This window comes from Neoarius graeffei, chromosome 23 (assembly GCF_027579695.1).
Source record: "Neoarius graeffei isolate fNeoGra1 chromosome 23, fNeoGra1.pri, whole genome shotgun sequence".
In the NCBI taxonomy this organism is placed as follows: Eukaryota; Metazoa; Chordata; class Actinopteri; order Siluriformes; family Ariidae; genus Neoarius; species Neoarius graeffei.
In genome coordinates, this window is record NC_083591.1 from 26,300,440 (window position 1) to 26,315,991 (window position 15,552).

General features: G+C 38.7%; 1 protein-coding gene across 11 annotated transcripts in view; it reads left to right on the forward strand.

The window, feature by feature from the left end:
• Positions 1 to 14,880, forward strand: part of arhgap12a (Rho GTPase activating protein 12a) — a 261,188-nt gene extending 246,308 nt beyond the window's left edge. For 5 of the 11 annotated variants that reach the window (XM_060905983.1, XM_060905980.1, XM_060905978.1 and 2 more), the window contains 3 exons: positions 9,396 to 9,530; positions 9,805 to 9,910; positions 12,752 to 13,382. In XM_060905983.1, coding sequence (XP_060761966.1) covers positions 9,396 to 9,530; positions 9,805 to 9,910; positions 12,752 to 12,926 — 416 coding nt within the window. In that variant the 3' untranslated portion in view covers positions 12,927 to 13,382. Of the gene's footprint in view, positions 1 to 3,229; positions 3,483 to 9,395; positions 9,531 to 9,804; positions 9,911 to 12,751 lie in introns of those variants that run through there. The other 6 variants (XM_060905982.1, XR_009651312.1, XM_060905981.1 and 3 more) reach the window with 6 other exon arrangements.
• The last annotated feature ends 672 nt before the right edge of the window (positions 14,881 to 15,552 follow it).

The following is a 15,552-nucleotide window of genomic DNA, read 5'->3' on the forward strand; positions in this document are numbered from 1 at the left end:
AGCTATAGATAGTTTTCACATGACGTCACAGAGTCGGGGATTCCCTAGTGGCGGCCATCTTGCGGGTGAAGCTTACCGTATGGGTGACTGAGCACACATTGTAACGCGCGAGTACAAAGTCTTCAAAAGAACCCAAGCAGGCTATTTAAAGCTAGCAATGGTGCACACCTGTTGTATTCACGACTGTCGTAATAGGTCAAATGATGAAGTCAAGCGGAGCTTTTATGGAATTCCCACTGTACGGGAGCACGAAGACGAGCAAACAAACTCAGCATACAAAGGAGAAATCTATGGCTTGCAAGAATCAACCGCAAGGATTATCAGCCTTCCAAACACAGCCTGCTCCGATCATTTTATAAGTGCTAAGTTGTTTAAATAAACAATCAATTGTGTTTAAGTTTGTTTTTGGAAACCAAAACATCATGTGAACAATCTCTGGAGAATGCCTAACTGGAAGCGCTGAGTGTACGTTTACATTGTAATGTACACTTAATATCGCTCGTTTGTCACGTTTCTATTTGAAATTTGTCACTTCACTCACGCAAGGGTCATTTTTGAAAAACATTTTAGGTCTATTCTGTATGATTTGATTTGTGTTTGGGATGCAAACAGCGCGCCTTTTGGCGGATGCCGCCTGAATTGCGCAGATCCGATTTTTTTTTTTTAGGGGGGGCGTTGGAGTGTCTGATTATAATTTGAAAGTAAATTCTGTATTAAAATTACTAAATAAGCAAATCCATTACAGTCCATGAAACAGGAAGTATAAGGATGAGAAAAAAACAGTTTAAATCGGAAAGCTGCGCACATTTGCGCAGCCCGAGCGGTGTGCAGGACTGCACAAATGTGCGCAGCTTTACGATTTAAACTGTTTTTTTCTCATCCTTATACAACCCCGATTCCAAAAAAGTTGGGACAAAGTACAAATTGTAAATAAAAACAGAATGCAATAATTTACAAATCTCAAAAACTGATATTGTATTCACAATAGAACATAGACAACATATCAAATGTCGAAAGTGAGACATTTTGAAATTTCATGCCAAATATTGGCTCATTTGAAATTTCATGACAGCAACACATCTCAAAAAAGTTGGGACAGGGGCAATAAGAGGCTGGAAAAGTTAAAGGTACAAAAAAGGAACAGCTGGAGGACCAAATTGCAACTCATTAGGTCAATTGGCAATAGGTCATTAACATGACTGGGTATAAAAAGAGCATCTTGGAGTGGCAGCGGCTCTCAGAAGTAAAGATGGGAAGAGGATCACCAATCCCTCTAATTCTGCGCCGACAAATAGTGGAGCAATATCAGAAAGGAGTTCGACAGTGTAAAATTGCAAAGAGTTTGAACATATCATCTACAGTGCATAATATCATCAAAAGATTCAGAGAATCTGGAAGAATCTCTGTGCGTAAGTCTCAAAGCCAGAAAACCATACTGGGTGCCCGTGATCTTCGGGCCCTTAGACGGCACTGCATCACATACAGGCATGCTTCTGTATTGGAAAATCACAAAATGGGCTCAGGAATATTTCCAGAGAATATTATCTGTGAACACAATTCACCGTGCCATCCGCCGTTGCCAGCTAAAACTCTATAGTTCAAAGAAGAAGCCGTATCTAAATATGATCCAGAAGCACAGACGTCTTCTCTGGGCCAAGGCTCATTTAAAATGGACTGTGGCAAAGTGGAAAACTGTTCTGTGGTCAGACGAATCAAAATTTGAAGTTCTTTATGGAAATCAGGGACGCCGTGTCATTCGGACTAAAGAGGAGAAGGACGACCCGAGTTATCAGCGCTCAGTTCAGAAGCCTGCATCTCTAATGGTATGGGGTTGCATTAGTGCGTGTGGCATAGGCAGCTTCCACATCTGGAAAGACACCATCAATGCTGAAAGGTATATCCAGGTTCTAGAGCAACATATGTTCCCATCCAGATGATGTCTCTTTCAGGGAAGACCTTGCATTTTCCAACATGACAATGCCAAACCACATACTGCATCAATTACAGCATCATGGCTGCGTAGAAGAAGGGTCCGGGTACTGAACTGGCCAGCCTGCAGTCCAGATCTTTCACCCATAGAAAACATTTGGCGCATCATAAAACGGAAGATACGACAAAAAAGACCTAAGACAGTTGAGCAACTAGAATCCTACATTAGACAAGAATGGATTAACATTCCTATCCCTAAACTTGAGCAACTTGTCTCCTCAGTCCCCAGACGTTTACAGACTGTTGGAAAAAGAAAAGGGGATGTCTCACAGTGGTAAACATGGCCTTGTCCCAACTTTTTTGAGATGTGTTGTTGTCATGAAATTTAAAATCACCTAATTTTTCTCTTTAAATGATACATTTTCTCAGTTTAAACATTTGATATGTCATCTATGTTCTATTTTGAATAAAATATGGAATTTTGAAACTTCCACATCATTGCATTCCGTTTTTATTTACAATTTGTACTTTGTCCCAACTTTTTTGGAATCGGGGTTGTACTTCCTGTTTCATGGACTGTAACGGATTGGCTTATTTAGTAATTTTAATCCAGAATTTATTTTGAAATTATAATCAGACACTCCAACGCCCCCCCTAAAAAAAAAAAAAATCGGATCTGCGCGATTCAGGCGGCATCCGCCAAAAGGCACACTGTGAATATATAAAGTTGTATATATCAGACAGCCTTTAAAGTTTGATGAAGTCAGTTTCAGGCTTTGGAGCAGGCTTGGGCAGTTTCAGGCTTTGGCAGCCCTGCATAGTCACTTGAAAATGCATCTTTGTCCACTTCGTAGGGGTCAATTCCCCCAATCAAGGCCAGTTTGGCTGCATACCGTTGTCGTGAGATGTCGTCTAATGTATCTATATACTTCTGTTTGCTTGATTTTGCCGACATTGATCTTTATTTTAGAAAACTGACTATATAACTTCATAAATTCGTCCGAGATAACGTAGCCGGTAGTGGCGATGGTCCGTTTTGTTTGCCCCACAAGATGGCGGCTGGGGGGCGTTCCCCGGAATGCCGTGACGTCAGTGAAAACTATCTATTGGTCATTTTGGTTTAGATCCAACCATGGTGATACATTCCCATATGTACAAGCTATCCATGTCCCTCATACATTCACAGATGCTGGCTTTTGAATTGTACACTGCTAACAAGCCGGATGATCCCTCTCCTCTTTAGCCTGGAAGACGTGGTGTCCATGAGTTCTAAAAAGAATTTCTACTTTTTATTTGTCAGATCTCGGGACACATTTCCACTTCACCTCAGTCCATCGTAAAAGAGCTCGGGCCCAGAGAAGGTGACGGTGTTTCTGATATTTTTTAATATATGGTTTTAACTTGCATTTGTGGATGTACTGTAGTAATGAACTGTTTTCACAGATGATGGTTTTCTGAAGTGTTCCTGAGCCCATACAGTGATTTCCACTACAGACACATGTCTGCTTTTAATGCAGTTTCACCCGAGAGCCTGAAGATCACAGGCATCCACTGTCAGTATTCGGCTTTGTCTCTTGCATACAGAGATTTCTCAAGATTCTCTGAATCTTTTAATGATAGTATGTACCACAGATGATGTGACCCCCAAATTCTTTGCAGTTTTACATTGAGGAACGTTATTCTTAAATTGTTGCACTGTTTGCCCACACAGTCTTTCACAGAGTGTTGAACCCCTCCCCATCTTTTGTTCAGAGAGACTCAGCCTATCTGGGATGCTCCTTTTATATGCAATCATGTTACTGACCTGTTGTCAATTAACCACATTAGTGTTTTTAACATTACACAACTTTTTTTAGTCTTTTGTTGCCTCTCCCCCAACTTTTCTGAAATGTGTTTGTTTGTTTGTTTGTTTGTTTTTTCATCCTGACACCCTGTAGGCCAATTGGCCTGTCAGTTGCCAGCCTTTTATGAGGCTGTCTGTGTCTATCAAGAGCACACTTAATCTACTGCCAGCTCGCTAGTCCTTCATAACCATTCATAATCACATTCACACCTATGGTCAGTTCAGAGCCTCCAGTTAGCCCAACCTGCATGTCTTTGGACTGTGGGGGAAACCAGAGCACCTGGAGAAAACCTACACAGACATGGGGAGAACATGCAAACTCCACACAGAAAGGCCCCCGTCAGCCGCTGCGCTCGAACCCAGAGCCTTCTTTCTGTGAGGCAACAATGCTAACCACTACATCACCGTGCCGCCCTCTGAAATGTGTTGCTGACATCAAATTCAAAATGAACATATATTTTTCAAAAAAACAATAAAATTTCTCAGTTTCAACATTTGATATGTTGTCTTTGTACTATTTTCAATGAAATATAGGGTTTCCATGATTTTGAAAATCTTCACATTTTGTTTTTAATTTGTTTTACACAGTGTCTCAACTTTTCTGGAATTGTGGTTGCAAAACTTGCTTGACTGTAGACAGTGTTCCAGAAGCTTCCAGTTCATGTCAGCCTTGGTGGTTCCTGTGTCATTCCTAACCATTCTAACCAATTTCTCAGCTGAGGGTGACAGTTTTAGGTCTTCTTCCAGCAAAGTGGTTATACCTCCCAGTACCTCATACTTACATAAAATTGTTTGAACTGATGGTCTTGGAATCTGCAGTTATTTAGAAATTGCTCCAAGAGACATTCCTGAGTTGTGTAAATCTACAGTCCTTTTTCTCAGATCTGAGCTGCGTGTTGGTCAGTCCAATGAGCACTGTCAAACACACCCTTTTTATTTTGCCACCAGTTGTAGTCAACTTGAGGTAAGTTGACTACAACGGGTGCCAAAATAACAAGGGTTTGTTTGACAGTGCTCATTGGTAACTCACATTAAGTTACCAGCTGTAGTCAGTTATGATCACTAACAGGAAGTTAAGACACCTTGGTCTTAGCAAGTTAAGACATTTTGGAAGTTTTAACACCACTGAATTAATTAATAACTGAAAAGTGCCGTATGTAACTTTTTAGCCCTGTATGTGTAATTTTGACCCTGTGTTGATTTCAGAAAACACAAAAATTAAAATTTGTGCACCAACCCAAATTCTTGTTTTTTTCCTGTTAAAGATGTATGTTGTACAATATACCACAGAAAAAGAACAGTTCAAAGAAATCACTGAAAGCCCAATATTGCCATGACATTCATGTCTGCATACTGTATGTAAACATTTGACCACTCCCCAAGCGCCGCCCCCCGGTTGAGAGTATGTCATGCGCATTCTGGCTGCTGCTTCTCACCAGAGCTTATTTTATTTTCTCTTTTTTTGTGTGTGTGTTTGTGTAGTTTTATGTTTGAGTGTTTTTGTCCGCCGGTGGTGGTGTAGCTCCGGACCCAGTTTTGGGCGTCGGTTCCCTCCAGGCCTTGGTTCACCGTGGGTGATGCCTGTGCTCCTAGCTATGGACTGCAGTGAGCTCGTTGCTTATTTTAACATCGTGGTTGTCCAGTGCTCTGTGCTTTAGTGCTTGGCATGGTGTTCTGAGCGATATTGCTCAGTGGCGTCGCGGCGGCTGTGCAGGCGATTTGGGACGTACTGGCGCTCTGTGTGGCAGTGCTTCTGTGCTCGCTTTGTGGATCCATGGCATGGTGTTCCGAGTGATGTTGCCCGGCAGCTGTGCTGGTGATGTGGGACTTGTTTTCGTGTGCCTTTTGGTGGGACTGTGGCTGCTACATCATTGGAATGACATCCTGGCCTCTATTTGGTGGACTTTTTTTGTTCCCTATAATTGTAAAGCGACCTTGGGTTTTGAGAAAGGTGCTATATAAATTGAAATTATTATTATTATTATTATTATTATTATTATTATTATTAATTGTACTTGTAAATATCAGGAAATTAAAGCTAAAATTCTAGCCTACCACCTTGTATTCATTTTTTGAGCTCAAATCCAAATGTCTTCAGTGAACGGCAAAAAAAGAAAAGAGAATTGGCCTTGCCGATCCAATACTTTCAGAGAGGACTGTACAAGACACAATAACACAAGGTTTTACATTGTGATCCATATCTCTTGAACCATTAGTCTTGCAAAGAAAATTATTTTTGCTACTGATTCCTTGGGGTCTCCAAAAAAAAAATAAACCTTCAAGAAACATTTAGCTCTGCCCACTCAAATTCATGATGATTAGCATAATATGCAAAACCTACTTTTGTGCATTCATCCAGTTTTTGGTCTAGCTTCACAAATTGGGTGCCACACTACTCAGCAGACTGTAAACCTTAATCATTAACAGGCACATGTTGACATTTGTAAACAATATGGCTACCACACGTCAATCATTTTTATTGAGGCATAGTTGTAACTGAAACTCGGCTATGCAGGGAAAACAGCTATACAGTGAAAATTCTTGTTTAGATTGTGGCTTTTTTTCTCAAACTAAAAAACATTGCATTGTGGACCATTTTGCCCCATCTGGGTACATTTGTAATAATTTGCATACTATGTGTAACCTACTTTTACGAACTAATCCTTGGATTTTTGTCCATCTTGTGATTTTCTGTGCATTGATGAAAACTGAAAAATTCTGAAGTCATCGGGAAAGTTTGTTTCTGTCTCCAGTTGAGAGTATGCTGTGCAAGTTTTGGCTCCCACCAAAACTTTTTCTTTTTGTGTTTGTATGATTTGATGTTTCTTTGAATGTTTTGCTGATTTGGTCTCTTTGGCTGCCGGTTGTGGCGTAGCTTCAGACCCAGTCTTGAGAATCAGTTTCCCCAGGCCTTGGTCCGCCGTGGGTGATGCGTGTTCTGCTCACTACGGACTGGACTGCGGTGTACTTGTTGCTCTCTTCAACATCAGGGTTGCCCAACGGATGTGCAGCAGTGTTTCTGTGCTCATTTTGCGGATCTGTGGCAGGTGTTCTGAGCGCTGTTCCCCAGTGGCATCATGGCAGTTGTACAGACAATGTGGGACATACCTTGGTCTGCCTTTTGGTGGGACTGTGGGCAGCAGCACCACCACCTGATCTCTTTGGTGGGCTTTTTCCCTCCTATTTGTTTTGTAATTGTAAACCAACTATGGCTATGAGAAAGGCGCTATATAAGTTAAACTAATTATTATTATGACCCAAGCACTGGAGGTCCAAGGCCTCTGGTGTCCACCAGAGGCCACTGCACTGGAGGTGCAAGGCCCAATTGTTTCTGTAGAGATTTTTTGTTATTGTTGTTAGGACCCAAGCACTGGAGGTTCAAGGCCCTATTGTTTCTGTAGAGATTTTTAGGGCCCGAGCACCAGAGATGCAAGGCCCAATTGTTTCTGTAGAGATTTTTTGTTATTGTTGTTAGGACCCAAGCACCAGAGGTGCAAGGCCCTATTGTTTCTGTAGAGATTTTTCTTTATTAGGGCCCGAGTACCGAAGGTGCAAAGCCCTATTGTTTCTGTACCGAATATTATTATTATTATTATTATTATTAGGGCCTGAGCATCAGAGGTGCAAGGCCCTGCTGTTTCTGTAAGGATGATTCTTCTTATTATTATTATTAGGGCCCGAGCACCAGAGGTGCAAGGCCTCTGGTGTCCACCAGAGGTCACTGCACTGGAGGTGCAAGGCCCTATTGTTTCTGTAAGGATTCTTATTAGGGCCCGAACACCAAAGGTGCAAGGCCCTATTGTTTCTGTACCGATTCTTATTATTATTGTTGTTAGGGCCTGAGCACCAGAGGTGCAAGGCCCTATTGTTTCTGTAAAGATTCTTATTATTATTAGAGCCTGAGCACCGGAGGTGCAAGGCCTTTGGTGTCATAAATTCACCATGCATTACCTGATATGGCTCAAACTTAACAGGTTTCAGGATATAATGGTTCTGATGATATCCACATGTCCATAGTGACCCTCTGGTACAGCACCACCATTTGAACCTGGACAGTAATGATTCTAATGCCCAAAAACTCATTACTGGTGGTGCACACATCAGATACCCAGGGTTTTGTCTTGTATCTCAGATGCATGTGCATTGTTTGATGAAAACATGTGACAGGTCATGGAACTGGAGGTGTGAGGGCCCCTCATCTCCACTCGTGGCTATATTTATTATTATGGTTGCATCTGTTGTGCGCTAATCTGTAAATTGTACTTTGATGAGGTTCTAAGTGCTTAAAAAACGTGGCCGCCAACATGTTCAGTACAAGGTTCTGAGGATGTTGGGGGCATACCTATTCATAGGAGGTAGGTCTAAGGTCAGATCTCAAGAACCATAAATAAAGTTGAGCTTAAATTGTGTATGATGTTTCTGTCTATTAATCTGTAAGAGGATCTTTGATATCCTATTTACTTAAAAAACATGGACACCATCAGCCACTCAGCTTTCAGCAGGCATTTCACACTGAGCTACCTTCACAAAACTTGATAAGTATGTAAATCTATGGTCTCTTTGTTATTGTATTTATCTTGGCAAGAACTGGCCATTGGGGCGCTATTTGCGAGGAGAGTTTGAACCCTTCAGGTTGCTGCTTATGGCTATGTTTTGGGATCCAATCATGAAGTGCTGGAATCTTATTGTTTTCAATTTGCATTTTCTTCTTTGAAAATTCTTTTGCTCATTATTCTTTGGATTCTCCTAAACAAAAAGCTACTCAGCAGAGTCCTCAGTAATTATTAAAAACATGTTGATATTTGTAAACAATATGGCTATGTTAATTAATTTTAATAAGGTGGAGCCAAATTTATTCAGAGTTGTAACTCATGATTGCTTCAGTGGATTTGCACAAATCTCGAAAGGCATGCACAGGACAAGATTCTGAGGTCCTGTGTTTGTGCACACAAAAATAAGCTTATCTCATGGATAATAAGCTGTATAATAAATTCTTCTTTAGGCTGATTCTTTTGCTCAAACTGTAAAATTGCCTCTTAATTTTTTTTATAATTTGCAAAATATTCAAAAACCTACTTTTGCAAACTAGTCCTAGGATCTTTGGCATTATTATCACAATTGTGATATCAGACTACTCAAAAGAATGTGACTCTCAATTCAGATCTCAATATATCAAAAACATTCTAAGAAAGTGGAGCTGGCTTAAACAAACATCGGTATTTCATGGCTGATTTTATGGATATAAACCAAACTTGAAAAACATGATCTGTACAAGATTCTGAGGATGTCTGCAAAGTTTGGGGCATGGTCATTGAAAAGGGGCAGAGTTGGGTTCAAATGCCTGTTTCTCAGGAACCAATATTTCAATTAAGCTGAAATTTCGTGTGGTGCGGCATTCTGCTAATCTGTAGCTAGAATTCTAATCATTACTTAATTACATAAAAAAAACACAGCCACCTTCAGCCAATCAGATTTCAGCAGACATATCACACAACTGGCATTGAACTATAATCACACTATGACATCACAAAGCAGATTCTGGCTACATTATATATATTTTTATGTATTATGTGTTTCAGTCATCTGATGTAGGTCACATTTGGTCTTTCTGCTTTTCTCTTAGATGATAAGATAAATTTGGCAGATAGTAAATGGGAGGACATTCATGTGGCTACTGGAGCACTGAAGATGTTTTTCCGAGAACTTCCAGAACCACTCTTCACCTGTGCCTATTTCAATGACTTTTCCAGTGCCATTAGTAAGTAGAAGGAGATCAACTCCATATGTGCCTGATTGTGTGTGTGTGTGTTAACATTTATTAATATTAATGTTAAAATGTGATGGCAATTTTATGAGTGAGAGCTAAAAGTAACAGAGAAAAAAATAAATTAAATGTACAGTAATCAAGTTTTAATGAAGATACAAGACTCCTCCTGACTTCTTGACAATGTAAATACAGATTCTCTCTCTCTGTGTGTGTGTGTGTGTGTGTGTGTGTGTGTGTGTGTGTGTGTGTGTGTGTGTGTGTGTAGAAATTATAGACTATAACCAAAAAGTGCAGGCTATCAAAGATCTAGTGAAGCAGCTGCCTCAACCGCACCAAGATACAATGCAGGAACTTTTTAAACACTTGAGAAAGTGAGTACATACAGACACAAAAATGATACTGACACATACAGTGGTAGAACTACTCTAGACTCTACTTAGTATATGCAAACACACATTTAACAGGTGTATTAGATGCAGAAAAAAAAAACCTTTCCATACAGTACCAGTCACACCAACTCATTCATAGGTTTTTCTGCATTTTGACTATTTTCTATATTGTAGAACAGTACCAAAGACATCAAAACTATGAAATAACATATGAAACATATATGGAATTACAGTACTGTGCAAAAGTCTTAGGCACATTTAAAGAAATGCTGTAGACCAAAAATGGCTTAAAAATAATTAAATGAAATGGTTCAACATTAAAAAAATACTATAAACAGCAGCAAGCGATAATAAATGAAACAGTCAATATTTGGTGTGAGATGACCCTTTGCTTTATTAAAAAAAAAGGCACTCTCAGATATAATTAGTGCAGTCTTATAAGAAAATGAGCTGTAGGTTTTACTGAGTATCTTGTAGAACCAGCCACAGTTCTTCTGGACACTTTGTCACACTTGCTTCTTAATTTTGCAGCAAAACCCAGTAGCCTTCATTATGTTTTCTTTTTTAATCTGAAAAGTGGTCTCTTATGTAATATGCTGTTCAGATACAAACATTGTTTTCTGTAACATTTAATTTTGTGCTGGAAAACAAATGTTTGGAACTCCTAAAATGTTTTTGCACTGACTTGATAATGTAGAAGTCATAAAATAGAAATCTAGAATAAAGTTTGTATGAAAAAAACAGGGTGCCTAAGACCTTTGCACAGGACTCTGTGGTAAGCAATGAAGTGTCAAATACAAAATATATTTCATATTTTAGATTCTTCAAAGTGGCCACCATTTACCTTCATGACAGCTTTACACACTATTGGCATTATCTTAACCAGCTTCATAAGGTAGTCGCCTGGAATGCTTTTCAGTTAACAGTTGTGCCTTGTCAGAACTTAATTAGTGGAATTTCTTGCCTTCTTAATGCCTTTGAGATCAAAGAGTAAATAGAACATAATAAAAATGCAGTAAATAGCTCTATTTGACAACTGTAGTAATCCATATTATGTCTATTACCACTCAACTAAGTAAAGAGAAATAGCTCATCATTTACTCTGACATGAAGTGCCTTTAATAAATAAGAATTAAAGAAAAACCATTGAATTAGAAGGTGTGTCCTAACTTTTGACTGGTAACATGTACAGTGCCCTCCATGATGATTGGCACCCCTTGTAATGATTAGTAAAAAGGGTTAGGAAAAAAAAACCCTGTTGAAGTAGCTTCATCTCACAACGAAAAAATGAGAAAAACCTAGCCTTTAATTTAAATACATTTATTCTGAGGAAAAACAAAATCCCTTATCAAGAAATAATTTTTTACAAAAAATGCATGTCACTATTATTGTCACTCCTGCATTTAATACTTTGTACAACCTCCCTTTGCCAGTAAAACAGCACTGAGTTTTCTCAAGTAACATTTTATAAGGTTGGAGAATACAGAGCAGAGCATCTGAGACCATTACTCTTTACAGAATCTCTCCAGATCATCCAGGGTCCTAGGCCCTCTCTTGTACACACTCTCCTCTTCAGCTTACCCCACAGATTTTTCAATAGGAGTCAGGGGACTGAGATGGCCATGGCAGAAATGTGATTTTGTGGTCAGCTAACCATTTTTGTGTTGATTTGGACATATGCTTTGGATCATTGTCCTGCTGGAAGATTCAGTGATGACCTGGTTTTAGTTTCTTGACAGAGGCAGCCAGATTTTGATTTAAAATGTCCTGGTATTTCATGGAGTCCATGATGCCATGTACCCTAGCAAGGTTTCCAGGGACTTTGAAGGAAAAACAGCCCCAAAACCTCACAGAACCTCCACCGTATTGGGAGGTTGGGATGGGGTTCTTTTCCTTATAGCCATCCTTCTTTTTACGCCAAACCCATCTTGAGTGTTTATTGCCAGAAAGCTCCATTTTTGTTGCATCAGACCATAGAACACAGTTCCAGTCAAAGTTGTAGTAGCGTTTTGCAGACTTCAGGTGCTTACGTTTGTGGTTAACTGACCGAAAGGCTTTTATTTTCTGGCATACCATCCAAATAATATGTTGGCATTGAGGTGGCATCTTATGGTGGTTTTGGAGACTTGGAAACCTCAAGATTTTACTTTTTCTTGTAATTTACCAACAGTGATCCTTAGGCATCACTTACCATCCTCCTCACTGTACATTGTGGCAAAATTAATAACAGTGCCAGTTGGTGTCCACGTTATTATTGCCCTAATGGGCATCGTCAGGTGAGCAGCTTTTTATTATTTATTTTAATTCCCTGACTTACGAAGGTCAACACACACCTCCCTCATTTGGTTTGTGTGTTCTGTTATCTTTCCCATGTTATTGGATAACTAAGGGAATTTGGCCTCTGTCTCACCTCATATTTGTACCCCCAGTTAATCAGAAATTCATGGATTACAGTTTGAAAGTTCCTACACACACCAATCAATTCAAAAATATGTAATTTAAAAGGGAAACATGCTTCAGTTACATTGTGTTCACTATAATTTCCAGGGGTGCCAATAATGTGTTTGTTAAAAATCATTATTTCTTGATGATGAATTTTATTTTCTCTGAATAAATTTATTTCAATTAAAGGTTGGATTTTTCTAAAATTTTTTTTCAGTGTAAGAAGAAGCTACTTCACCAAACGGTGGATTTTTTTCCCTAACCCTTTCTACTAATTTTTACAAGATGTGCCAGTAATGGTGGAGGGCACTGTATATAGGTGATATATTACAGGTAATTTAAGAATTACTGTGTGTCTATATAACATGTATGTTTTTGTAGAGTAATAGAGCATGGCGAGGAGAATAGGATGACCACGCAGAGCGTTGCAATTGTGTTTGGCCCAACTCTGTTACGTCCTGAGATTGAGAACATACACATGGCAGTGCATATGGTTTACCAAAACCAAATTGTTGAACTTATCTTACATGAGTATGAGGCCATATTTGGTATGTAAACGTGATGCATCTTTCACCACCTGAAGAGTATTTAAGATTATCTTCTGAAAGGACATCCATTCATTGAAAAAATTGAAAATGTATTAACATGCATAAACCTGTTGGATACGTTTGGAAAGTAATCCCAACCAATTCTTCAATTTTCTTTTTTTAATTGGGCAAAATTATTTGGACACTTGGATCATCCATATTCTGTAACTTGACGAAGACGGTTTTGCTGGGTGCCATGATTTGATGGCACAAGTTTGATGGCCAGTCTCTCACTTTTTTTTGGGGGGGTGAACTCTTAATCTTGGAGTGCTTGGAACTGAAATGGGGCAATGATTTTACTACTGTTATTTGATTCCCTTTATTTTACTGTGTTATAGGCTGCCTTATAGAACAGGAAGCCCAATACAGAGGTACCACTATTGCGAACAAGAAAATCCTAGCAGACAGAGTGAAAAAACAGATTTTTACCACAAAAACTCGAGTGTTTGTCGGTGAATGAGCAGGCTTCTTGCTAACAACCTAAATGGTAAAACGCTTGAACTAATATTTGACTGTAATCTGCAGAAATATTTGGATTTATGAGCAACTAGCAGTCTCTAAACATACTTTGTACAATTGTCAGCAAATTGAATGGCTACAGCTGTAGTGAATGATATTTACTGTTGATAAACTTAACCATTATGCATTTAGATATTTGTAGATATGAGCATCCGAGTACAAAAATTGGTTTTCACACTTTTATGACAATAATAAAATGAAAATATCAAGCAAATCAAAAACTTTTGGGTTCCTATGGGAAAAAAATAATGGTGACCCAAAACATTCACCCTGCACTTCTATAATTGAACATATAATTAAACAGCCCATCTGTTGATACAGAAATGCAAAACATGCTTCTTCATTTTCTTTGCAAAAAAAAAAAAGAAACAAAAAGTAAGCACTACCAAAGGAACTTTCCTCTTTAGTATATTGGCTTTTGGTCTGACTACTGCTTTAGCTGAGATAGCAGAAAAGTGTACTTTTCAGGTGTCTCCTGTTCCCCATAGTAAGGGGTCAAAATCATAAATGCTGTGGCTAAACAATATATATAGGCATTTCTGCAATGACCAGCAGACTTTATCTTCGGATTAAGCATTGATCTGATTGGCAACTTCTACTGTACTCTTCAATGTTCACACTTTTCAATAGATTGAATAAGTACCACTGCTAACACAGACATTGACTCTTGTTCTGTTTTTATGTTTTTCGCACAATACACACAGGATTGGTTAGTTTGTTTGAAGTTTGAGATGCTGAGGATATTAGGATTTTTGGACATTATTCCTTCTTTGATCACAGAAGTCCCTTTAGAATGTAAATGTTAGATGTATTGTACATTTTGTATGTTAGATTGTATGACCATTTGTGTGTGCTAGCATGCTTATGTATGTATGTATGTATGTACTTTGTGTTTTTACACCAATTCACTGGAACAATATCTTGCTCATTCCTGTAAAGTGCTGAAATATTTGTCCACAGGAAAGGAAAACACTACAGATGATAGAATAATATGGGTGCAAAATAAAGCCTGTACCTAACAGAGTACACTGAAATTTTTATATAGCTATTGTGTGAGTGGTGGTACTTGAAATATGTAAGTGTATTAAACAGTTCATTGGTGTGGAGTAAACATTTAAAGGACACTATTACCGATATCAAAATGTTTAAACTTTTTTAGAAGCTGCAGAAGAATGTTGGTTGTATATGGTTACATGTTCTGAATTAGAATAAAGTTAACAAGGCAAGGGATTAGTATTTTTATGGCATTAAGAGAGCGTAACTTTTTTTTTCTTCTGAATCATTTCAACCACATTAAATAACCTTAGAAATGGACTTGTGATAAAATATTGTGGAATGTAAATTTTCTAAACACCTGCTATTGCTTTTGAACTGGAATAAAGTTGACAGGGCAAGGGGTTTGAATTTTTGTTTGACATCTCTCTCACATTTTTAAATATAAATATTATATATATATATATTACACATACACACACAGTGGGGCTTGAAAGTTATATTTCTGCATAAATGTGACCTAGAACATGATCAGATTTTCACACAAGTCCTAAAAGTAGATAAATAGAACCCAGTTAAACAAATAAGACAAAAATATTATACTTGGTCATTTATTTATTGAGGAAAATGATCCAATATTACATATGTGAATGGCAAAAGTATGTGAACCTTTGCTTTCAATATCTGGTGTGACCCCCTTGTGCAGCAATAACTGCAACTAAATGTTTCCAGTAATGCTGATTAGTCCTGCACACTGGCTTGGAGGAATTTTAGCCCATTCCTCTGTACAGAACAGCTTCAACTCTGAGATGTTGGTGGGTTTCCTCGCATGAACTGCTCGCTTCAGGTCCTTCCACAACATTTTGACTAGATTAAGGCTACATCCACACGACAACGGCAACGAGATGTTATTTAAAAATATATCGCGTCCAAATGGGCAACGATCAGTAAAATATCAGGTCCATATGGCAACGCAACGCTTGCTGAAAACGATGCAATACACATGCCACACCTATAGGGGCACTGTAAGACGGTCCCTTCGGAGACACCAGAACAATAGAAGTAGTAAGGACGCATGCGCGT